A 26,783-nucleotide genomic window follows, 5' to 3' on the forward strand; every position below is an offset into this window, starting at 1 on the left:
CCAGGCTACCCCACCGCCCCGTGTACACTATAACCACAAGGTTCTACCACCGCCGCTTTTTAAGAAAAAATCTGCGAACATCACGTTGCAAAATCACGTTGTCGGCTTGTTTTAAACAATCCATTATATTTGATTTTTCAAAACGAGGGGGTCTGAACACACACCCATCCGCGCGCATCCATATCTGTGGACCACACATCACAAAATCAGTTATTGCTGGACTAGTGTTATAAATAAAAGGAAGATATTTTCTTGGGAAGTAGTGGCCAATATGTGTGGATGGCTATACAGGGGTGAGAAGTAGCAGCGAGAGCATATTACACAATCACTTCTCCGCTGTGACCAAGCAGACGAGGTGAGCATAGCGAGCGAATGAATTCCACCTACTGTAAAGCAGGCTGGAATTATGATTCTGGGGTTTCCGCTGTGATAGCGGACAACCAGCAGCATAGCGATTGAGAGCTTCTCGCCCCAAACAGGCCACCGCGATACAAATCGCCGGCCATCCACAGCACGATATAGGTATTAGACAACAGTGGATACACGAACAGCAGAAACAACCCCAAATTAGCGGAAAATTATGGAACGCGTGTGCTCACTTATTGCCGTTTTATTAGCATTATCTGAGTTAGTTGGCAGTTAAAGCATTGATAATATTGTGCACGAAAGAGTCCATTGCACTGAGTGACAGGTGCACCCCGTCAGCCAAGTAATGTTCCGAGCTACATTTGACTGGATCAATCTGATCGTGGCGGACGCTGATCCCATGTAGCTCTTCAATTCTGTTAGCCAGTCTTCGAATGAGCTTTTTGCGAGAAAATTCAAGCTTTTTAATGTTCCCAACCACCGGCCACACAACACGTGGCAACATGAACGACCACACCAACCTGGTGTCTGGCAGACGTACCTTGGCATACAGCAAATCGTATAGGATGTCGTCGTACATGCACCTGGCAGACATTTGGCACATGTCGTTTGAACCTAAATGGATCACGAGCCATTTGGGGTGGTGTTACCCGCAGAAGCCAAGAAGGGAAGATCGGAAGTGGCGCCATCGCATAACGCCTCGGACTTGCCATCATGTAGTGCCAAGACATTGCAAATGTTGCTCCAAGCTTCCCCTCGTTCTGGCCATGTAGCTGTCGCCAATTACCCAGGCCACATCTGTAACATAGATCGGACAGCAGAAAAATTGCTACAACAACGTAATTAATAGAAGCCAAGCTAGTAAATATTAACTAGATTAAGTTAATTATTTGTGGGTGTTTTATTAGAACCTAATATAGCCTTAGTATGCGCGAGATGACCATCTACCATAATGCTGAATTATATTTTCATCCAAACCATTAATCGCCGCAGTTGTAGCAGCGCCTATCCTGAAAGCATGTGAGGTATACTGGGTCACGTCATAACCGACATGTAATAGCGACTTATTGAGAATCGCCTGAAATTGATAGCGCGTTAATGGCGAGCCATCAAAATGGACAAACAGCTGTGAGGTAGAGCATGGTCTGGACGCGAGATACCCAGCGAGCGCGCTAACAGGGCATAGTTCTGAGACAATAGGAGAAATTGAAAGAAGTGTTCCTCTACCGAACTGGTCAGTTTTCGAAAACCTTATGCGCAATGTTAATCCCCGGTCGGAAGTGAAACAGCATTAATTTGCAGTGAAGTTTTTGAATTATCGGCCTGTGAACTGCAAACCAACTCGCTAACCCTAAGGAAACCAAAAAAGGCTAAGGTAAATGCTGATTTAAACATCTGAGCTTCGTAAGAAGAGCGACAGATAACAGGCAAAGCATTGACGATTCGCTGAAGAATCGGAAAAATGTTGGAGACATTATAGTGCCGTGTAATATGTGCGTCCTGTGTTGCGAGACAAAAGAGGACGAGATTAGTCTACGAGATTCTGTCATACAATCTCCCAAATGTCTTTTGGTAAGCTGGTCTGTGTCGGGTCTGCGTCTGGAGCCACTTGTTGAAACCTCTGCCACTGAAAACGCGAAAGAGCGTCAGCTATAGCGTTATTATGCGTGCCAATATTATGTTGTGCTGCAAGGAGAGTAAGACTAAGCACCCAAGTAGCGCCATGACATTCTTGTTTTTTGGATGATTGCTTGTTGGTGATATGTACGACTGCTTGGTTGTCACATGTGAACATAACTTTTTTGTTGCTCAAACAATTTCCCCACATTGTTAACGCTACCACAATAGGAAATAATTCAAGGAGTGTCATATCCTTGGTATAGCCTTTTGTATCCATGTTTGAGGCCAGGACGCACATGTCCAGCTGCCCTGGAAATACGCCCCGAAGCCGTGTGTGCTGGATGCATCCGTGAAGAGCTGTAAGCGTTGACCAAATAGAATCATGAAACACAGATACACCATTGTAGTGCTGCAGGAACTGTAACCATACTTGCAGGTCTTGTTTCATACCGTTAGTGAGTCTTATTTGATGATTGGGATGGACTTTTCCGCAAAGGGCATCAGTCAAGCGTCTACAAAAGGCCCTCCCCGCACCTAACTGCGCGACACACAAAATACAGCTCGCCTAACAGGGATTGTAACTGATGAACTTTCAGTTTACGCTTTTGTGACTGCAGTAAGGTGACAATTTCCTGACACAACTGATTGATTTTTTCTGGTGGTATTCTAATCTCCATAGAAACGGTCTCTTTGGTTATGCCCAGGGAAATTGATGGTCTTGGTTGGTTGAACTGTTTTTTCTTGTGCTATGGGAATACCGAATTGTTGAAAAAGCTGAATGCTTGAATTTAACAGGTATTTACATTTACCTGATTGGGCGCGACCTCCCATTAGGAAATCATCTAGATAGTGCATGATGGATGTACTGTTGGTGTATTTGGTTATGCACCACTGCAAGAAACGGCTAAATGTTTCGAACAAGGCGCATGATATAGAACAGCCGAAAGGGAGACATTTGTCAAAATAATAACTTCCCTGAAAGTACATACCTAACAGGTGGAAATCCTCCGGACGCACTGGGAGCAAACGGAAGACTGACTTAACATCGAATTTTGCTAAACGCTGAACTAAACTTACCGCCTCACCGAACCGTGTGTACTGAACAGAGCAAAATTCCGCGGGAATTCCATCGTTGACGGACGATCCCCGGGGATGGGAGAGATGGTGTATAAGACGGTAGCTATCCGCGATTGTGGAGACATTTGATGTGTCGGATTTCTTTTTGACTAAACCAACGGGAGATACCTTGAGGTTTTGAATCAGGCGTGAGGGGAAAGGTCCGGCAATGCGACCAAGAGAGAGATTCTTTCTGTAGCTTTATACTTACAATATGAGGAAGTTGCCTCGCTGATCTAAGGTTGGGAGCGTCGTTAGGAATGAACGAATCAATATTCAATATCTATACAAATTAGATTGATAAAATTATATTGAATGATCCGTTATGCTGAAAATATTATGTGCAGATTTCACTAAATTGTTACCGTGAAGATCAGGGCTAGAATTGATCTTCAGTAATCAATGCATGTTGTAAGAGCTAGGCGACTGACGGGATCGGGTGGTCAGGCTCGCTGACTTGGTTGACACATGTTATCGTATTCCATTTGTGCTGATCGATGCTCATGTTGTTCATCACTGGATTGTCTGGTCCTGACTCGATTATTTACTGACCGTCGCCATATAGCTGGAATATTGCTGAGTGCGGCGTAAAACTAAACTCACTCACTCACGAAATTGTTATGTGTTGCAAATCAATTCATATTTACATAAGTATATATGTATGCGATGTTTAGTAATTTCATCATTGCTTTGGGTTTATACAGTATTTCCAGCGGTGCAATGTCCCTCTGTGCTGCTAACTTTAAACGAGTTTTAGTTTGTCAAGACCCTGCACAAAGCAATAGGCTAGAAATTCTGCTCAGTTTTCCGTGTAGGAACCCATTCTTGTGGTATGAGGTTTTATTACACACAGCCAATACTGTCTGTCTTTCATATCTGTCATTCTAGACCATTCGATAGTATAATCAATAACGGAAATATGAATTACAAAAAAATATATCAATGCTTTGTGAATCGTGATACGTATAGTAGCCGGTTTGACTTTTATATGGCCGTTTTGATTAGTACCCAATTCGGCTCATCCCAGTCAAACCTTCTTTTCATGACCAATAACTGTAATATTCCGAGCCAAGCCGCATGCAAGCCACATAGGGACGAATGGTGACCAACTTATAGTCTCATATTCAGTGGAATAGGACGAGTAGAACCGAATGAGCAGTGGCTAAATATACCACCCGGCTCCGTTTTGAGTCCATCAAGATTACGTCCCTTTGCACGCATGGCGCCGAGGTGCAAAGACTGACGATCGGTATTTGAACTAACACTTTAGCAATGTTTCGACGCTCAGGCACGGCTGAAGTTTTGCGGTCGCATCAAAAAGATGATTATCACTTGTCATACCTGAGGACATCTGTTGCCGATCTTGTTCAGACAATTGCAGGTAATTTCGCACACACTCAGTGGGACACTGACACAGACAACATAACATTAGAGTTCGGCTAAACCTAGCCGAGAGCCGCGATGAGGTCCTATACAGTCAAGACATGACCCTGCATCATGTCTTGACTGTATAGGACCGCATCGCGTCTCTCGACTAGGCTAAACCTCGCTAAGTTACAGTAGTCTCTGCCTAATGAAACTCAGCAATGTATCACAGGTAGTTCTAATGCCTCATCATAAGATGAAATGCGTTATAACATTTTTACAGAGCTCCTGTCATAAATGTTTAATTCAATCATGTCTGATTCTCATTAAGGCTTGCAAATCACGTATTGTTTTGATCCAGTGAAGCGTATGTAAAATCACCATTTCTACCCTAATATATAACACTCTCGGTAGATCTACACATCTTTTGAAATATTGTCAATGTTGGGTGGATGTTTGTTTCTTTCATAAGTTTCTCCTTTCAAATGTAAACGAGCAGAGGTAACACACGTTCAAATGTACGTTATGAAACACATGTTTGTGATCGCCAGGCTACAGATCGACAGCTGATTTGAATATAAACAATATATTGTATAGTTTGGCATGAAATGCATGTGGACCCGTTTTTTTGTAAATATCTCTTCATCCAATGACCCAATCGATCTCAAACTGTGCAAGTGGATGTTTTGTCAGACAACCTAATCACATTGTAAATCACCGATTTCATGCATTTGTATTAAAGAATCTGTCTATGTAACTGTCAACAAAATAAACAGCAGAACGCAGACGGCTTGCAGAGGGAGGGAGCCAATGACCTGTAACAGCTACATAGACACATTCTTTAATACAAATGCATGAAATCGGTGATTTACAATGTGATTAGGTTGTCTGACAAAACATCCACTTGCACAGTTTGAGATCGATTGGGTCATTGGATGAAGAGATATTTACAAAAAAACAGGTCCACATGCATTTCATGCCAAACTATAGCAGTAGTACATGTTTTTAGTTACTAGGCTTTCGTAAAGTAGGTTTAATTTTATTTATGCAGCGATATGTCTTAGGTTTCAGACTAAGTGCTTTTGTTTGACAAATTAGTAACAATATCTTATTGTTGTGAAAACTTTGATGTCTTTAAATGTTCGTAGTTTTGTACACTCTAATAAAGTGGGAAAATTTTAGTCAAATTCGAAATTTTCCTAACATTTGCAGCAGATTTGGGGCTGAATATCAGCTTCTTTGCAGGTCAAGATAAACCCATCATATAACATCAAGATATTGAAAACACATGCAGTGCGATTTAGGTTTTCATATTGTGTATATATATATGTTTATATTTAACAGTGACTTGGTATCATATTGGGATGGCATTATAAAACTGGCATAAGTCAAGACAAGCAGCCGGTATCCATATAAATACACATAAATATAGAGGAAAATATCGTCTTAGAATGTGATGTTATACCCCATTTCACCTACTTTACCTTGAAGTTTGTGTTTGTTCCAGGGGCTCGGAGATGGATGCACTGGAGGAAGGAACTAGACCTCCTCTCGGACATCGGCTACTTCATGCTCACAACTCTCTCAGGTAAAACAAGAACTTAAGCAGTTTGTTAAAAAGTCATATTTCTGTAAATATAAGTAACCTATCACCGAGGTTATGATAAGGACCCTTTCATACTCATGAATTTCAAACACCCATTTAGAATAGAACAATTGCCATTTTATGTCAGAAAGTTTACTATGAAAATACTTTTTCCGTCAGCTCACATAATACCATGTTAGCACTCAGAAAAACCCTTGTGTTTCCACAATGCTCATGCTGTTGATCACTGAACTGTCTGGTCCAGACTCGATCATTTACAGACTGCCATAATATAGCTGGAATATTGCTGAGTTCAGTGTTAAACAACAACCAACCATCCATGATGTGATCAGTGACATAAACTAACGAATGTTATGGCTTCACTCTTGCTTGACAACGGTACAAGAATCTGTATCGAAACGTCGCACTCACCAAAATAAAGAAGTTGTTATCCATAAAACTTGTTATATATTGTACGTCTCAACTTCTAAAATGCCACTCAAACAAGTTATGGCTTGTATTTCACTGAATATATATCCAAAAGGCTTCAATACTTTGGGTTTTTTTAAATTCAGTGTTAATATTTTCTGAAATTTTAACAAGATATCGCCTTTTCCCAAATTGACGTACAGTCAAATCCCGATAAGTCGAATGCCGGTGTCTCGAATATTATGCATAACTCGAAGTACCTGTCGGTCCCGACCATTCCCTGTTATAGTTGTCATTATTTGATTTCTGGTTACACGAATTCGTCTCATAAATACACACGATGACTCAAGAAGAAAATTTGGTCCCATGAGATTCAAACAACAGCAATCTTGTATACATAAGCTGAAGTCAGTCAATGAGAAGTTGATTGGTGTAGCTAACTGATCCAATTTACAAACCAGCGTGACTCACACCTTTCCGCCATTGACGGGTGAGTTCAAAAGGCAGATTAGTGATTTTACGGAAATCACTGTCTGCGCTTATCAGACTGGAACTGATAAGGCGCCCCTATTAGTGATAGGGAAATCATTAGATAAACAAATGCTTAGGCGGAGGAATTAGGTTCCTTTTTTTCTACCCTCATAGACATACCTATGTCTCGAATACATCGATACATCAAATTTATTACTTGGTCCCCAGAGATTCGACTCATCGAGATTTGACTGTATGTTGTTGTGGACTGTCTGTCATTTTGTTTCTAAAGGCTGCCAGACTGTGGGTGAGGAGTATGTGAACATCATCCAGACTGACCGGACTCTGCGTTCCCTGCCAGCACAGTGGGTGAGAACAGCTAGAAATATCAGTGCTTTTGGGCACTTGTGCCATGATCTGATTTATTGTCAGAATACATACAGAGTTTACCGGTAGTTATGTCATCCAATTGGATAAAATAAGCAAACTAAATCATGATACCCAATAAATTTTGATATGCTTGCTTTCACTACGGATGATCAGATTTCCAAAACAAGATCCTAGTCTTTGAACAGCATTTTGTGATACACTTAAGGCGAGATTTGTTTGGGATGTTTAACTTCCTATTTTGTGGAACATGTTTAAGAGCATATATTTACTCCTTCATCGGGTAAATGGAAAACGTTAAGAAACAGATGGCTATATAAGTACATGTAAAACAGCACTGTTCAGTGTAAGGTGCTTGTCACAAACAGAACAAAAAGATTTGGTTACAAAAATTTATTAACCCAAACCCTCAACTATACATGACAAAACACACTATCATACACACATTCATTCTTTTCAAAACATTGACATATGCAGTACAGGGGTGGAAATAACTTTAAAATTGCTAGTGTACTCCGGTACAGTGGCACATGTAAAATCACTTGCCCTGATAATTTTTCCACTATACCGTCCGTTTTCTTGTTGATATTTTAAATAAACAACATACTTAACATTGGAAAGTCAACTGAACACCGGTACAGTGTGATATACAAATTTGCTTGCCCGACAGAAAAAAACACTGGACTCGGACGTCGGGCAATGGGTTATTACCACCCCTGCAGTACCACGTGTGTCTCACATGTAACTCACACTCAGTTACCCCAGCTTTGCCTTCCTCATCCCAATATACTCAAACTATGATGCACACTTAATAACCTGCACACAGCCCCTCCATCACTAATCACAACACCTTCACATCGGCAGTCATACGATCATAACTGATATCGGGTACAATCTATAGTGATACAACTGCAGGTTACTATGGCAACAAGACAAGTAACTGGTTAATATGGCAACAGAATAACAGTGTTCGTGTTTGGCATCAATGCCTGACCTCTGTCAGTACGAGCCCACAGTTCACATACACCATCCCAGGTCACTGGCGTTGTTAGCCGTCCTCAGTAGTTCCACTGTCCGACTCGTCAGCCAGCCTACAATAGCCACTACTCCAACCTTGACAATTTCTCCTGGTGATCTTCACGCTTGCCCTCTGGTCATAGCACATCACCCTCTTAGAAAATATCAAGTTAAACAGTCCAACATTGACAAACCATAGGTCTTCACGACTGGCTCTCAGTAACACCATATCCTGGATGCTTAAATACAAACCACTTGTATTTAATAATATGTACTAGGTTTATATATTAATGCCATTTCAATAACACTATTATTTTTACCTCTTAATACAATTTAATACCCGTACAACTATCCCACAAATAATACATTTCTTATTCAAATAGTAAACTCACATTTCCACAAAATGTCATTAGAAGTGCAATACAAAACAGCCAATATTCAAATAATTCACACACTTCCAAAGAACTAATATTCAAAAAGCAATGCAAAAATACACTCATGCCACTGAAATACACGTCTGAAGCTTTCACAACTACATTTGCTGGGTATCTCCCTCTCACCCCAAACCGTCACACTTGTTAACTCCCTGATCGTGCATGAAAATCACGCACTCCTTCGCAGCCAGTTGCGTTCCCGTGCCCCGTTCTCCCACCGTAAACACACAAAGGAGCAGATCGTGACAATGCTCTTGTTGACTGTTGAGAGCAGTTAGTCTCAAGTTTATTGTTTGTTAAGCTCATGTTTATCATCACTCAGACACAACCATATGTTATATTGTTTTCACAGCGAAGAGTTCTCATGGTATTGCTTCAAGTGGTTGCCCCATACACTCCAGAAAAGCCTAGAAAATCTGGAGAAGAATCTGCGAAGCACTTCGTCACCTAACATGTCTCCAAAGATGAGAGAGTTCCTCATTGAATCCCTGCCCACATTCCGTCACGTCATCCTGGTCCTCCACAGATGTCACTTGGCGATCTTCTACCTGGAGGGGATGTTCTATCAGCTGGCCAAACGTGCCAGTGGGATACACTATGTAAGTGGTCAATGGGAGATAAGTCAGTGTGTCATGTAAGGGAGATAACTTTGGAATAACCTTTATGAGTGATATTAGGGAGAAAACAATGGAGGACATGGTGATTTACATTCTCTTCCCACAGAGGTTACTCAAGTCATATCTTCCATGGTACGCACTGCCTCTGTTTTGGGATACAGCCCTTTCATGGTGAGATTGTTCAGGATTATCTCAGTGGGTGATTGGTTGCGATCAGATTTGGTTGTGCAATCAGCGACGTTGTTTCAAAAGTGATTATTCTGTAAGGCCTCTGGTAATTTCAGGATTTGTGATGCTTCGGGAAAACTTGAACCTCTTCCCTTGCGCGATGCGCAAACGTTTCTTCTAGACAGAACACAGTTATGTAATGGCGGATCAATGGCGTCTACATCGCCCGTGTTGACAACAGTCTAGCTAGCCATTAAATGTCTTCTGTGTCACATCAACACAAGTCCCTGGCAGAGGAGGGATATTTGTGGCCCTACATTTGCTTGTATTAGTCAAGTTGGATCCAAGTCGATGTAACGTGTTCTGATTGGATGGAAAGAAGGGAGATAATTTGTGTTGCGTTTCTTTGCTGCTGGGGGATTTTACGAGAACCAGGAAGTATGGCCGTATTAGAACAGAGGTTCGAAGAAAGAAATGACAAGTAACCTCTGTGGGAAGAGAATGGGTGATTTAAGGAAACATAACTTTAGGAAATAAAGTTTATGTAAGGGAGATAACCTATCCTTATTGTTTTGTTTGATGAAAGAATGTGTCTTGTTACTAATATACCGTAGAGGTTAGAATGATAATGATTTTCTGAGAAATAGTGTTGACTTTTTAGCACATGTGCTGTGGTATCAAACAGCTAGCAGGCATATTCTGATTAACTTATCTTACATGGCTTCAATAGCATGCATCTTTGTAGTCAAACTGTTGTGTCTTCTTTATCATGTATTCTCACACCAATAGCAAAGTTTGAAGCTTGTTGAGGTGTTGGGTAGCCCAGTAGTTGAAGTCTTGGCTGAGGACTTGCATTCCCCTTTTGGGTACAATGTGTGTAGCCTATCTTGATATTGCTGGCATATTGCTAAAAGCAGCTTAAAACCTCACTCACTCATTCACTCATTGCTAAAATATTGCTAAAAGAAACGTAATGACATACACACTCTCTCACTCGCTCACTCAAGGTGGTCCTACAGTATTTGTTGTTTGTTCAGGTTCAGTACATGGCCAAGAAAACTGACATCGGCACAGACCCCACATTCCGCATCCTGGGATGGGTGTCACTGCTGCAGCTGGCCGGCAGTGTGGGGGTGCAGCTGTACTGTCTGTGGAGGAACACACCTAACACAACTCTCTCAGACCGACACAGCAGGTGATTTCTGATACCCTACACTCTCCTCGCAAGAAGCCTTGGAAGTTTGATTATTTTAAGACGAGTTCAGGGTAATGGTGATCCGATTAATTGAAATAATCGAAGATTGGTCGCAGTGACTAAACGACCAAGCAATCGATCATGTTTTCTCATAATCGAACACAAACAATTCTGGAACACTTGTTTTCATTAACAATATTTTTCACAAGGTTGGTTTTGTCTGTTACATTTCATAAGCACCACAAGCGTTCCAAGTCATGATTGTATTTATTTTAAAGACACCAAGAAATTTATGTTCTTAACATACTAGTCATCCTTTAAAGATGTGAAATTTGTTTTTCCTTGTTTTTTGTGCATTAACAAATTTCATAAATGACGCTAACCAATTATTTTCGATGGTTGATCGGTGGTAATGAACCAATCATCAATTATGAGATTTTGAACAATTCCCAACACTAGTTCAGGGGACTAGTTGAGATGTTGACTGACGTCATGGGAGTCTCTTCTCCTGCTTGACTAAGCCCATGATATGGGTTAGAATCAGTGTTCGAAATAGCTGCTGGGACGCTGACCAAATGCTAGCTGATGGTGAATCGGGCCAGTAATATATTTTAAAGCTGTCCCGATTGGCTAGTTGAAAATCTAAAAAAACTTGTTTTTATTTAATGCACCTGAATAAGTCAGTTATTAAGGTGTTAAAAGTAAATCTGCAAAAGTTCCATGATATTTATTATCTCTTGTCACACCAAGATCACTATATAAAAAATGTTAATAAAAGAGCAAAAGAGGTTAAAACTATTACAATACGAATGTAACGTTTAACTTGATAGCATTTTGATATTGATATTAATATTTTCCAGGGCTAGTGAAGTATGATGTGGGCTAGGAACATTTTTACTTAACTAGCCCTCCTGGCCAGTGACTTTTCAATATTAATTCACACACTGGTTAGAATTTGTTTTCAGCAACCCATGCTTGTCGTAAAGAGGTTTCAAACGGGATCGGGTGGTCAGGCTCGCTGACTTGGTTCATGTCATCGTATCCCAGTTGTGTAGAGTGATGCTCATGATGTCGATCACTGGACTGCTTCCTCCAGACCCCTGCCATGTAGCTGAAAAAATGCTGAGTGTGGCTTAAACAACAAACAAAAACAAAAATACTGCTTGAGATAAAATTGTCCATGTAAATTTTTTCAAGGTTGCCCAAGTCTGAACACCAGCATTCCAGATTAGACTATGGCAGAATTTACTTATTTTAAAAGTTGAATCAAGATTGACTATCAACTGAAACAAAAAGTAAGGGTACATGTCAAAAGTATGATTGATTACACAAAAATGAACTGAGACATTTGTTATAAGGATATTTTCAAAATATTCTCGAATAAAGATGATTTGTTCATAAGGTAATCTTTTCTTAAGCACCTTATAATATTATTTTTTAATCTGGCACTGCAATTATGTTCACAAAATCGATCTTATTTCAGATTGAAATTTCATTATTATTTTTGGGGTTTTCTTTTCAAGTTTTTAACTGCAGATTTTTTTGCAGAATCTTGAAAAGTGGGATGTAGAATTTACTTAAAATTGCCACGGAATTCTTTAAAATTCCCAGCGCAATCCAGGAGGTACTGATGGGTGATAGAATGTATTAGATGGTGCTTGGTGATCAAGTGACAAGGACATGGATCATTGCTTAACCTACCAATCTTTAAAGTCTTTTATCAATACTCCATTGACAGTTTACTTCATTGTCATCATACAGTTTATGAAGCATGTTTTTCCTGTTAATTGTAGCATCTCCTCTGAGGAGGGTGTGTCGGAGTTGGTGACGCCAGACAGGAAGTGTCCTCTGTGTTTGGAGGGGAGACAATTCTCCACAGTAACGCCCTGCGGCCACCTGTTCTGCTGGAAGTGTATTCATGAATGGTGTCAGACCAAGGTATTGTTCTGTGATTTAGGTCCCTGAGTACTGTATAAAATGTAACTTGTCTTCTATTTGTTTGCTGTTTTATGCTGCAATCAGTAATATTACAGCTATATGGCGCCGGTGTGTAAGTAATCAAATCTGGACCAGACAATCCAGTGATTGATAGGGCTGCGTAATATAACCGGTTTAGGCATGAGAACGATACGTATTGCGATACGCTGATTGAAAACCGGTATTTTGACATGCATTCGGAAAACTTCATAACACTCGGAAATCTTCAGATATTTCTGTTTTTTTAATTTGTTCCTTTCCTTGTTTCATTTGTTCCAAACATTATTTGCTTTTTTATTTTGTCATGATTTAATTTTTTTATTAATGCCTAATCAAGTGATTTTTTTGTGTGTTTTTGCTTTGTAAATCAAGCATTAACTCGATTATAAGTAGTTTTTTTTAAAAAGAATTCTTGCAATATATTGCAATACATATCGCAATATATGCTTTCGCATCGCAATATATCGCAAATATGAAAATTTTCGGAAATACCCACCCCTAGTGATTGACATCACAAGCGTCGATCTACACAACTGGGATACGAATATATGCATCAACCACATAAGCATGCCTGACCACACGATCCCGTTAGCCGCCTCTTGGTTGCTAAAGATAAGTTCTAACCCAGGTCTTCACACGTATCACTTGTAGAGTTTGAATACATTCCCAGATACCTGTTCAGGTTGTACCAGGTGCTTTACTGAATCAGGTGGACAGACTGTGACTTACCGTAGTCGTTTTTGTGTGTTGTCTGGAGAAGTGGTTCATTGCTCAAAATATCAGTTCCTGGTTTGTCTAGGATTGATAAGATGCAGGTTGTAGTTACATAGCTAGAATGTGACAGATTGTGACAATGAAAATAGGGTTCGACCTGTTATTACTAAAACAGGGCTCCAGATAATCTTTCGACATCAGGAGTATGTACTCCTTATTTTTTCAATATAGGAGTACTGGAAAAACTTAAGAGTACATTTAGAGTACTGAATGGAATTTAATGGCGGTAATCTTGTATTCTATTTCATGTATGCACCACAACATTGCTGCTCTTGTGTAAACAGGCCAATAAACAATAAAACAATACTCTTTCAGATAAATTTGTGTGTAAATGATTCTAAGACCGTATACCATTGCTGTGGTGCGTATCTGCCACGTTTTCTAAATTATTTCCTATATTTTTTATCCGTACATACGCTGATATACGGCCCTTATCTGGAGCCCTGCTAAAAGCAGTATTAACCTTGTGTTCTTGTGTTGCAGGCTGAGTGCCCACTGTGCAGAGACCAGTTCCCTCCACACCGCCTCGTGTACCTCCATAACTATGACACATCGTGACATTCCTCCATAACTATGACCAATTGTAGGTACGATGGCAGAGATCCATTTACCTTCTCAAATGGTGTTGTCTGAGAATGGTGAAGGACATGTGTGTGGCCAATCTGTAGTCTTCAGGAGAGCACAGTTTGCCAAGATCTGTGATATCCAGCGGGGCTTGGTGTGTTGGAAGAGATTGTGGAATTCAGCAGGATGCAATGAGATGACCAAGATCCAAGATCTCCAGCAACTGTTGATGGTGGAGATTGTGTTCTCTGTGACAATGATGGTGAAGCTACCAGTGATGGAGAAGGGCGGCCTGCAAGCCAAGTTAATATTTTACACTTGTACTACAAACAGATGTTTTCTGTCAGTGCTGGTTAGGTGCCTTGAGTGCTGTAGTTGATGCAACAGATTTACCTGAACACGCATACATCCGCACACAACATACACACACATTCATATACATGCACGCTTCATGCAGCAGAAACAGATTTATCCGGTTTGCCTTATTAGTGCCTCCATGAACTGCTACCACTATTGTGTATATGGCACACACCACACAATTATATGGCACTCATGTACACGTTCACACACACAAACATATTTCCATAAATAATATGGGCAAACTGTGTGTTTGTGTCTGTCTGTCTGTCTGTCTGTCCATGAACTGTTATCACTATCAACTACATGGCACACACCACATAATTATATGGCACTCATGTACACGTTCACACACACAAACATATTTCCGTGAATAATATGGGCCATGTGTGTGTCTGTGTGCCTGTCTGTCCATAAACTGCTACCACTATTGTCTATATGGCACACACCACACAATTATATGGCACTCATGTACTCGAAAATCAATCAAAAGAAGCATTTCATATAATTATTGATTGTAAGAAACATATTTTCGATTAATCAGAATTTTGTTGTTTTAATAAAACTAACCATTAAATTTGATGAATATTTACGAAGAAACATGCGCTCAACAGCGTAAAGCTATCTGCAATTATAAGTGTATTCATGATTTCGTATTCATCACTACAGTAAATATTACTGTAACCTGTCTTTGAATATATTTTACATCTATTGTGAATGTAATGAGATATTCTGATAAATATTTGTTGTATAAATAAACAGAATAATTACACTAACGTTAATTAGAAAAAGCGTTGGGAAAAACCCTTAAAATTGGTGATTACAATAAAAACGTATATATTTTGATTATAATCGATAATCATTCACCACAAGTCCTTGGATAATCGATAGTGGATTTGGTTTGCGATTCCCAACACTAGCTGCAGTATATCAGTCCTTCTATTGTCAATTTTAGGTCTGTGACTGTTACCAGTTTCAATGTTACCCTGTTTGACCAATAGGGTGCATTATTCTGTTGCAGGACATAACCAGGCCTGTGATGTGTTGCATGTGGACCAAGTTGTTACTGTGTGAAAGGTATTGTCATGAAGACATGAATAAATGCGTTTGTAAATATCTGTTATCACATGTTTCTGAAACGGAAAACTTTGAAAATAAATAACTGTGTGAAAGGTATTGTCATGAAGACATGAATAAATGTGTAAATATCTGTTTTCATATGTTTCTGAAACAGAAAACTTTGAAAATAAATTAAAATAAATTATTATTCTGTCTGTATTGTTCTTGTTTCTGTTGAATTGAACAGTCTTTGTCTGGATCATTGTCCATAGTATTTATCACTGGATTGTCTGGTTCTGACCTACTTTAGTGTGGCATCACATTCTATAGAAACAAGTTATGGGAATTCAGACAAGGTGTTTAATAGGGATGACACGATACATGGATGCATCCATACTTTTCTAAGATGATACAATTATGGATACATTCAAAACTGTATTGATATTTAGTTTTGAAAGTATTGGTTTAAATGTTATGTATCGTTTACATTTTGCAATTGTATCATGTTTTTTGATGTTATGAGAGTTATAAATGATTATTTTTCATGCACAAATATGGGAAATTAGAATTTATAATCTCTGAGAATAAAAAATGTTGATCTTTTCATGGACAATAATAAAATATGAAATATTAATGTTCAAAATGTTCAACTAAATTTACGCAATAATGCCAGGAAAATAGGTATCCTGATACTGATACGTATCAAATCGTGACATGGGTATCGTGATACCTATCGAATCGTGACATGGGTATCATGATACGTATCGAATCGTGACATGGGTATCGTGACACGTATCGATTCATGACACTTATGTATCGTGACATCTGTTGAGGTCCAGATAAGGTGTAGAGAGAAAGGTGTGCGTCAGGTTGGGGTTCAGTCAAGGTTTTGGAGTCAAAACAAGCTGTGGCTGGGAACGAAATGTGAGGGTCTAACTGATGGGTTAAGATAAAGGTGAGGGAGGGGGGGATATGGGCGTGGATAGATCACAACTAAATGATTGTATCATCCGTGAAATTGGTGTTTCTTAAAATGACGCACATTATAATACTAAATCGTATGAACAGAGACCATAATTGTTTATGATCTCTGGTCTGAATATCGCAATTGAAACAACTCACTTAATATCGGATGCGAGGATTTCCAGTTCATTTCTGTTTGGGTTTCTCTGGAAGTATGTACACAATTGATTGTGTGACGAAGTTCGTACACTTCATAAAGCCATTATCCCGAAACTATGGTTGCACAGGTTTTGATGAAATATGTTATAAAGAGTGTCAGTAGTGGTGTCTTGTAGTTTCTATTCAAACCGTGTATTAGGTTGCTAGTCTATTGTGATATATTACGTAGTATGCTTAGTAAACAAGGTTCGGTTCTTCAGACATTTCGATATTTCCACTCCCGATTAACCAGTATGCTAACACCGTGTGATATTTCGGACATTGAAATACCGTATTTATTTAATTTTCTTTGATCCTCCAATGCTTAAAAGAAATCCCGACCAGGCAATTAAAGTGTATAGTCGATACCAACAACAACAACAGGGGAGAAATGTATGCTCGTGGGCGGCATTACGAGGATACTTTAGAACATGCACGCCACCGCTTTGCGAATGGACTCTTCCGCTGTCTCAAAATGAGTTGTTCCCATCGACTTCTAATCTCTCAAATTGTTTGGCAGAAAATCTGAGAACTCTTACAAATAATTAGTAATCAGACGCACGAAAGACGGTGTTAAGTATTTATTTAACAATCGTAATAAATATTCACATTCATCAACAAATCAAATAAAACATTAGTTTTGCCGTTGTACAAAGCGATCTTAGCGCAAAGGTGATCGTAACTCCCCTATGCCATCTTGGCGCTAAGAGTGAGTGAGTCTAGTTTTATGCCACTTTTAGCAATATTCCAGCAATATCACGGCCGAGGACACAACAAATGGTATTAACTCTAAGATCGTTCTGTACGACGAAAATAAATAAAAATAAAATCAGAAGAAAGCGAATGCTTAATTCAAAATATTGCACTTGTTTAGTAAAACCACTGATGATCATTATCTCGGCGTTAACTACTTCATGTCAGGGTCCACGTTGAACCAAGTTCAACAAAGAACGTTAGGACTGTCTAGAGTCAGCAGATCCCAGTTTGAACCGTCGCCACGACAATGCAGCGTGATAGGTCCTCTGGCTTCTGATAACAGCTTAATCGAAACCCAGTTCCGATCAAAACCAGCGTCAAAATGCTCCTCTTCTTCGTGCTTTCATTTGTTAAAGAATAACGTCAGATTGAATCCTGTCAACGAAATACTGATAATATATAGAATGTAGCGTATTTCACATCCGAGTGCAATCCATTTTGTAGTATTACTGGTCCGGCCCGGCACAACTTTCCTTGGCCCGGATTTTAGAGGTCCCATCCACATATGGCTGAACAAGAATGAACCACATTTGTGTACCTGACTCTTTTCAGGACTTATGCTCGTTGCACAATATCCATGGTTCTTGGACACAATTATTCCCTGGTGTTGGCACCAAGAACCTCGCCTTTCTTCCATGTAGATTGTTCCAACGCACGTGTTGTTGACGCCACCAGTTATTGCAATGTAGGCCTACTATATAGCAAAACGTAACTGTACACGGTGAAAGTTAGCAATAACTGAATATTAATAAACAAACTGTAATGTTAACTGATATAGACTGTAATGTTTTCAAGACTGTCCCATCCTTGTGAACATGCTACCGCGATAGCCACTTCAAATCGTGCTTTTACGAAGTGGGGGAGTTAATCGTTGTAGCAAATTTATACACACAAACAAATATAACAACCTACACGGCGACAAAAAATTACGCAATTTGACTTTGAATTTTGTTCATTTCAACTTTAAGGGTGATCTGAGAATGTTTCTGCTGAGTGTCACACTGGGGAGGTCACTTTAGTCCTGTGTGTCATGTCTCCCCGCCCCATCCCCTCCTCTCAGAACGGTAGCCTGGCATCAAGTCATCAGTCGTCCCCGGGGATGCTTCGGGCTTTTGAGAGGGGAGGGACGACAGGAAGGGCCGCCGCCGCACCCCCAGGCTTTCCCACTTCACCCACGACAGCCGCGCTGTGAGATCTGGAAAGAGACATATTCCATTTAGTAAGGTAATAAAGTATCATATAACATTTTACAATTGCATTATAATATCACGGATTTCTATTTGGGTTTTAACGTCGCTTGTAAGATTTCCCATGTTAACAGCTGCTCTCAAGCACAGTGAAATATCATGGCGCAGTTTTAACATGAACGCCTCCCTCAAATAAAGTGGGTATGTCAGTGTGTTCTGTCTCACAGTCCCTGTACCTTACTATTTTCCCTTCCGCCAAGCCCCTTGTTTCCGAGTGTTAAAGGTTAAATGAAGCAAGTCTAGATTTCCTCAGGTTCAGGTTTTGAATCTCCCATCCCATTTGAGCTCTTTTTCAATTTACAGGAATTATTTGGTTCTGTCAAAATTGTACATACATATATTTAGAGACTGGTCGTTAGACTGGTAAGGAATGTTGCGTGAAGAAATAAGAACAGGAGACAAAATCTGTGTTCTTATTTCTTATTAGTTATAGTACGCTAAAGTGCTTCTTAAAATCAGTGAATCAATACACTGGATATGATATTTTATAATAATTTTAATGCCGAATATTTTATTTTAGTTGGTTAGTTGGTTTTACGGCGGTTTTACATATCAGCCAAAATTTCACAAATGATGTATCCAATATAAAATATGAATATAGGTTTTGGTTGGCTCTTCGTTCAATTGAAAAGATGGTCACAATAGGAAAGACTGAGCGAGACACTGATTTTCAATAAAAACAACACTTAGATTTGATTTCTTTCACATCATCAACTGCTAACGATTAGCGGACCATTTTTTCCATTTATAATTTGACTGTCGACAATACAGCTCTTCACATAAATATACAAACCAAGTATTCGAAGACCTAAGAGTGTTACATGTATCAGTTTCTATACAAATCAGCCCGTTTATATACAATATAAACAAATGGGAAAATACATCCCATGTTAAATTGTGGATAAAAATGAAGCAACCGAGGAGTGGTTGTTTGGTGGCGGTTTAATTGTGTTTTGGAACCAAATCTGCTGTTTTTCGGTGACTGTTTTTAGCCGACTAATATTTTGATAATGTTTGTCATTTTTGGTCCAAATCCAGTTTTCTAGTGTATGCTTTCTTTCCCGGGCAGTGAATTTTTCAGATCCGATGCCGCCAATATTAACATTTGTACCTAATACAAGTGCTGCGTATTTTATACGTATATCGATCGATATAGATATTGTGTATATATAACACACGATATAAAACATGTGACGTTCATACGTTTGCATATTTTACTATGTTGTGTTTGGGGTTTTTTGCATTATTTTTTTTATTATTTTGTTACAAAAGCTATTATATTTGTTATAACACATTATGGTATTTTGCTTTGAGCAAGCACTAGTTGCCTGGATATGTGCGCTATATAAAATCCTATAATAATATTTTGTATTTGAAACTGACATGATACATACACATACAAAACATTCTTATCAGTTTTTAGCACATTACACATTATGCCCATATAATATTTAAAGTTTCGTTGATGGTGAAAAAATCCTTTTCATCCGTCCATAGCTCTCGAGCTCGTTTCTCATTTTAGTGGAGAGTTCTGACGTTAACAGTTACTCATTCATGCTGCATACACCGGACTTCAAAACCTCATGGCTTTCATCGGGGCGGTGGGGTAGCCTAGTGGTTAAAGCCTTGGCTCGTCACGCCGAAGACCCGGGTTCGATTCCCCGCATGGATAGAATGTGTGAAGCCCGTTTCTGGTGTCCCCCGCCGTGATGTTGCTGGAATATTGCTAAAAGCGGCGTAAAACCAAACTCAGTCAGTCAGTCATGGCTTTCATTAAATCTACTATATATAACAGTAGAAGATAACTTCTTCCAATCACGGAACATGTGTTTAGGGACAAGCTCTAGGAGAATTCGAAGTTACTATTCTTTCTTGAACAATTGCCCTTCCCTCAAAATATTTTTATGTCCTCAAAATTATTTCACATCCCTCATGTGAATTTAGAAAAAAAAATAAGAAGTTTCTTGTAGAATCTGACCTTTGTTTCAATTTACCTACTACAAGATACAAATTTAATTCTCTGCTTAAATATAGGAGCAGTATATTTATATCGCTAATATTATTTATCGCCACCGTCAATTCAATAATATATGAACAACATTTATGTCCCCGACAATTAAAGGTACTGAACTTTATTTTCTAAATTTAAAATAATGTTATGTAATGTTTAGACACGAACTAGATATACCTGCTAACAGTCTTACTATCTTAAGCGGGGCGGTGGGGTAGCCTAGTGGTTAAAGCGTTGGCTCGTCACGCCGAAGACCCGGGTTTGATTCCCCACATGGGCACAATGTGTGAAGCCCATTTCTGGTGTCCCCCGCCGTGATATTGCTGGAATATTGTTAAAAGCGGCGTAAAACTAAACTCAGTCAGTAAGTCAGACTATCTTAAGCTTGTCATGTGTTTCATGTAAGTCATCAGTGATATATTCAAGACGTTCCCGTGTCACCTTGACATGTGTGATTCTCATGACAATAATAATTCATTATTTCAGTAGCCTCATAACATGTTACTTAGGACATACATGCATTGTGTGAAAATCATGATCAAGTAATAAAATATTTTTCCCTCTCTCATTTTCCCTCTTGGATTTAATTGGGAAATGGAACTTCTTTGTCAGTAAATATCTTTTTGTATTTAATATACACGTGTAACCAAGATATATTTACAGAAAAATACCCGTTGTTACAAAATTGTAGCACATTATACAGTCTTATTTACATCATAATACAGGAAAATGTTCCAGCTATGTGACCGCATGTTAATTAGTAAATTTACAATAAACGACACAACAAACGTCACGATAAACGTCTCTCCCATGTGCCCTTAAAAGCTCTGACACAATTGACATTTTTAAGTCCAGACTTAAATCCCACCTTTTCTCAGTATATTATGTATAACTTCATCCGTAAATACTCCAGTGTAAATATTCTGTAGCGCTTTGAGCATGCCTTAGGGTGTGGAAGGGGCGCATTATAAATATGCATTTATTTATTCTTTTATTAAAGAAGTTGTCTATCCCCAAAGTAACTGTTTCTCTTCAACATACCGGCTTGTAAATGTCCATGTGACATACATTTTCAAAAATATGTCAGAAATTAATATTTATCTTACTACAGATGTCGTCATCATTTGAGTGTACAGGTCTTTTGTTTATGGTAAGTTTATTAATTCATATTCGATCATATATAAGTGGAACAGTTTCGTGTCCAGTATTAAACAAGAAACAAAAACACCAATAATAACCAAACCAAACATGCTATAACATTCAAACTGAATAATGAATAATAGATAAACTATTTGACTGGTGATTTAGGTTTTCCAAAAACAATCAGCTCGGGCCATTGTTAATGTGTTCATTGTAATCTGAAGAACAACACTAAACCGTATTAAACCATACAATCATCTTTATGTAACATCGTTATCTAAACAGGAGTTGGAACCGCCTCCGTGGTGTAGTGGTTAGAGCGTCCGCCCGGAGAGCAGAAGGTCGCGGATTCGATCCCCGATCGCGTCATACCAAAAGACGTTAAAATATGGTACTTGTTGGTTCGCTGCCTGGCGCTCGGCATTAATGGGTACAACAAGGACTGGTCGGCTCGGGGTCAGTATAATGTGTCTGAGTGGGGTATTCATGCTTCACTGTGGCATGGTATCTCAGTGGGCTAGCACTATAAAACCAGCTTAAGTCTGGGCTAGTACAAGCAGCCGCACATACACATACACACGCATGCACGTCGTGATATGAGCGAAATATTCTCAAGCACGACGTTAAACCAAATTTCACCTCACCTCACCTGAAGAGCAACACTAAACCGTATTAAACCATACAATCATCTTTATGTAACATCGTTATCTAAACAGGAGTGGGCGTCCTTTTCAATTTCCATGTTCAATGCAAAGTATAAATATCGAAGTATTCGTGGTCGAAAATCTTGTTAACGTTTTTGAGTGATCGTATTTTCATATTTTTTTAAAGTGAAAATTAAATGTCGGTTGTCGAAGATAAGAAATGTAAGATCACCTTGCTCTTCCTATGTACTTTATGTAAACATATCTGTTAACACATAAAAACACTATTCCCAAGATATTAATTTGTATTGCACATTCAAGCAATAGTGCATCGGCAGGTGCCGAAACCTAAGTCATAAAAACACTGTTGCTTTTAAATTTAAATATTCCCTTCTTGGAATATCTTAACATTAACATGTACAGTATATGCATTATGTACAGCGAGTGTGTAAAATACATGGAATTTCTACAGAATATTCATACTGAAAAGTTAGTAAAAAACAACTGGCCATTTTAATTGTGATATAGAATTTCAAATATTTGTACTTTCAATTTCAGCGATAACTGACTGAAAATTATAACTTTAAAGAAACTGTTGAATGTCTTACAAAATTAAACAAAACACATATCTACAGATTACCATTTCAAAACTACCGAAAAGTATTCCACTGCCTATATGTATATATGCATGTTGAACAACAATAAAGTGCAGGACGTAGTGATATATTCGATACAAGTCTTCTGGGGCAGGAGAAAACCCTTCGTTATTTTTTAACTTGATATTTAGTCGAAGATAAACAAGAAAACGGTTTTTGCTGTTTCCCTATTATGAGTTCATTTTACTTGTTTATAATCATTCGAGAAAGACGATAAAGTACCGCATTACAAACAGATTTATGCAACAAAATGATACCACGTTGTTTTTCCATATGTAGTTCTACCATATCCCTCTCACTTAATAACACCCTTTTACCAAGTTAACTTGCATATTTAATATTTGTTTGCACAAAAATATATTAGAGTAGATTTTTAATAGAAACCAAGCGATTGTACAATTGTGTTTGAGATGCATTCCTGAACGTGAGATTAGGATTATACAAGAAGTTGACTAATGTTTTTAAATCTCAACAGCCGAATCAGAAATTGTATTTCTCAGAAATTCAGACTGATGATAAAATCGGAAATTTTATCATCGTTTAAATCAAAGTTATCTGTAAAAAATGACAAAGTTTCAAAATATTTTCTTTTTGGTGAAAGAAAGACCGATATACTACGCACGAAGTTAAGACATTCGTGTAGTTCATTGCATGCAGATCTGTTTCGTGTTAGTTTATCAGAGAGTAGAGCTTGCGATTGTGGTGCTCCGGTGGAAGATGCTAACCATTTCTTTTTAAAATGCCAAAATTTGCCCGCTGCCGTTTTGATCTGAAGCAAGACTTTAAACTATCATAGGTTCACTTAGACATTGATACCATTCTTTACGGCAACCCTGCTCTGCTAAATACCATAAATGAAAATATCTTTAGACATGTGCATAAATACATTGTACGAAGTAAGCGCTTCGATTAATGAATAATATTTCTTAATATTATTACATCCATTCATTATTGTTCATGTTTCTTATGGGAGCGGGCGGTAATAAGTTACATAACTTGTGCCCAATCCCTTTCAACACTTTATAAAATATGTTCAAACAAGAAATTGTACTTTTGTGGGTGTGTTGAAATCTGATTTCTTTTATTCGATTCTGTTGAAATATTTGGGTAAAATAGTGAAAAATTATTTTAAGAGAACATGTTCGCGTTTAAAGGAAAATGGAGGCTGAAAAGCTAGAGCATATACTGTAATTTTACCATTTGAAATATATATTATTGAAATATATTTCACTGTCAGAAAAATAATAACACATGGTTTTGTCTTCCCTGCCCAGAGGTCAGTGAACTCACGGGGGATGCCGACAACAACAATTGTAGATTCTGATTTGCTTGGAACTCTGATAAACAACTGCCGTGTCAGCATTTATACAAACGTGTCTTAAAGAGCATGAATATATTTTGAATATTTCTTTACAGAGTTGACATTTGATATGCCCAAGGATCATTAGTAGAGATAACTCATTACTGAAATGTTTAATGTTAATATAAACAATAAATTAATAAGATTGACAGTTTAATGCAGAAGCAAATCACAACGGAAAATTGTCTCATGGAATATAGAGTTATGCAATTTTATGTTTTACTGCATTTTCAAACCAGTATAGATATAAAATTTTAAGTGACAGTAGATTTTGAAATCATTATTAATTGCCGGGCGAATGAAACTCAACATTTGAAAATTGGATTTGACACGATAAAATTACAAACCTATGTACGAAGACTGAAAACAGTCGTTCAACCACTGCAAACTGAGGGTCCCAAAAACAAACATGATACTTGTATGAGTGAGTGAGTTTAGTTTTACGCCGCACTCAGCAATATTCCAGCTTTATGGCGACGGTCTGTAAATAATCGAGTCTGGACCAGACAATCCAGTGATCAACAGCATTTGCATCTATCTGCGCAATTGGGAACCGATGACATGTGCCAACCAAGTTAGCGGGCCTGACCACCCGATCCCGTTAGTCGCCTCTTACGACAAGCATGGGTTACTGAAGATCAATATTCTAACCTGGACCTTCACGGTATGAAATACTTCACCATCAAATAAATTTTTTGTTTGCTAAACTATTAGACGCCTTTAAACGTGGGTGCGTACTTTCCTTTGCCCGGAAAATTAGTATAGATATGCTACTGCAACTGACAGTGGCAGGATAGTAAGTTTTATTTACATTTATTCATATAGCAAACAAATACAAAATGAGTACGATTTTACGCTTTTAGTAGCATTTCAACAATATCATATCAGTAATTTAACGGGTACTACATTGAAGTCATTATGGAATTTGAACCCGTGTGTTTAAGCCTAAAGAGCTAAATGCTTCAGCCACCTAGCTACTCCATTACCCCTAGGTGTAACACTGCACTACATTATATACGAAGTTTACTAAATTTTAATTATTAAGTTATAAAATAAGGTGCCTTAAAACTGACATTTGAATTATGTGTTAAAACATATTTAAAATAATTCATAAAAATATATATATTGTTATTTACCGCTTGTGTTCCATATTGCTTCGTTCTGTCCCTCCGTCCCCTGTCTTAGACTGTTCTCGACAAATTCCAGGGGGTCCGCACGTGACATCAGTATATCTCTGAGTAGCGCTATGTAGGCAATGGCGAGCCGGAGGGTGTCAATCTTGGACAAGCGCTTCTCGAAAGGAAATGTCGGAACGTGAAGTCTGAGCTCTTCAAAGGCAGAGTTAATATTCAGCATACGTTTTCGTTCTCTCACATTGGCCGCGTATCTCTGGAAGGGGGGTGAATCCGGGGCTAACCCCGGGCCCCTGGACAGACACATATTCTCATCATCGTATCCCCCCTCCCCCATGTCCCGGGGGTCACGCCCGGCATATGCACATGATGGGTAGTCGGGGGTGTCGTTGTGGTACTGAGCGTAACCATCGTCGTAGCTGTAGTTGTTGTAGTTGTCCTCGCCGTCCATGGTGTTCATCTCGGGTTGCGCGTAAAACGAACACGGCTGGGCCATCATATTTCCCCGTACAACTATGTCAGCCTCGGAATATGAAATAGTTCAAGCTGGTTTACCACTGAGGCATACGAAAATGAATTGTTTAAATATGCAGGTAGAAATGTCAAAAATTGATATAGTTCAGAAGAAAAGTCAGTTTCTATGTCCGGACGACGGAGGATTCGTTTGACTATCAGCTGACTCGTACTAATCTGTCTTCACAAATCTGTTGAGTCCTGTAATGGACTTAACTGTCAACAAACCAATATTCCTTGCAATTGATCAAGAACCCCGAGTCTGCTTTATATACAGATGCACTTTTCCCCAATCACAACATGTCAATACCAACTGGATGCTAATTACTCCGCCAATCTCTGCCCGTCGGCTTTCAGATCCCCTCTGTCCGCTCAAGATGTTCCGTGTATGAAAAGGTCTTTATCGCTCGCCCCAAGGTGTCTACTAGTGTTCCTAAACACGAGGACAATTGGCCCCCATTTTGTTACAACACTTTTCAGCCAAATCCTCTTACCAAACGGTGGGGCGTGGGGACCCTGGGGTGGGACAAACCGCTGAGGGACCACGGATGCGCCTCGTTCTGAGTTATGCACGCGCTTCGCTTGCGCTGGCACGGCGTCACCTTGGTATTGAGATTATCTGGTCAGCCGAAATTTGACAGGAAATTTTCTTTATGGCACG

General features: G+C 38.9%; 2 protein-coding genes across 2 annotated transcripts; one reads left to right on the forward strand and one right to left on the reverse strand.

Annotated features, from left to right (window-relative positions):
* The first annotated feature begins 4,163 nt into the window (after positions 1 to 4,163).
* On the forward strand, positions 4,164 to 15,716 carry LOC124270532 (peroxisome biogenesis factor 10-like). Its single transcript, XM_046705554.1, is given in 8 exon segments — positions 4,164 to 4,483; positions 5,975 to 6,055; positions 7,245 to 7,321; positions 9,143 to 9,183; positions 9,185 to 9,389; positions 10,613 to 10,770; positions 12,564 to 12,708; positions 14,005 to 15,716. Coding segments are annotated over 8 exon segments (891 nt in total). The 5' UTR covers positions 4,164 to 4,374; the 3' UTR covers positions 14,080 to 15,716.
* Positions 15,717 to 18,446: 2,730 nt separating this feature from the next.
* LOC124270529 (neurogenic differentiation factor 6-A-like) lies at positions 18,447 to 26,108 on the reverse strand. The gene is made up of 2 exons (XM_046705548.1): positions 25,613 to 26,108; positions 18,447 to 18,613 (listed from the first exon to the last, which is right to left on the reverse strand). The coding sequence occupies exons 1-2, from the start codon at positions 26,106 to 26,108 to the stop codon at positions 18,447 to 18,449; spliced, it is 663 nt and encodes a 220-aa protein (XP_046561504.1).
* Positions 26,109 to 26,783: the final 675 nt, after the last annotated feature.

Source organism: Haliotis rubra, unplaced genomic scaffold, assembly GCF_003918875.1.
Source record: "Haliotis rubra isolate DU_JTF1 unplaced genomic scaffold, ASM391887v1 Scf1523, whole genome shotgun sequence".
Lineage (NCBI taxonomy): Eukaryota > Metazoa > Mollusca > Gastropoda > Lepetellida > Haliotidae > Haliotis > Haliotis rubra.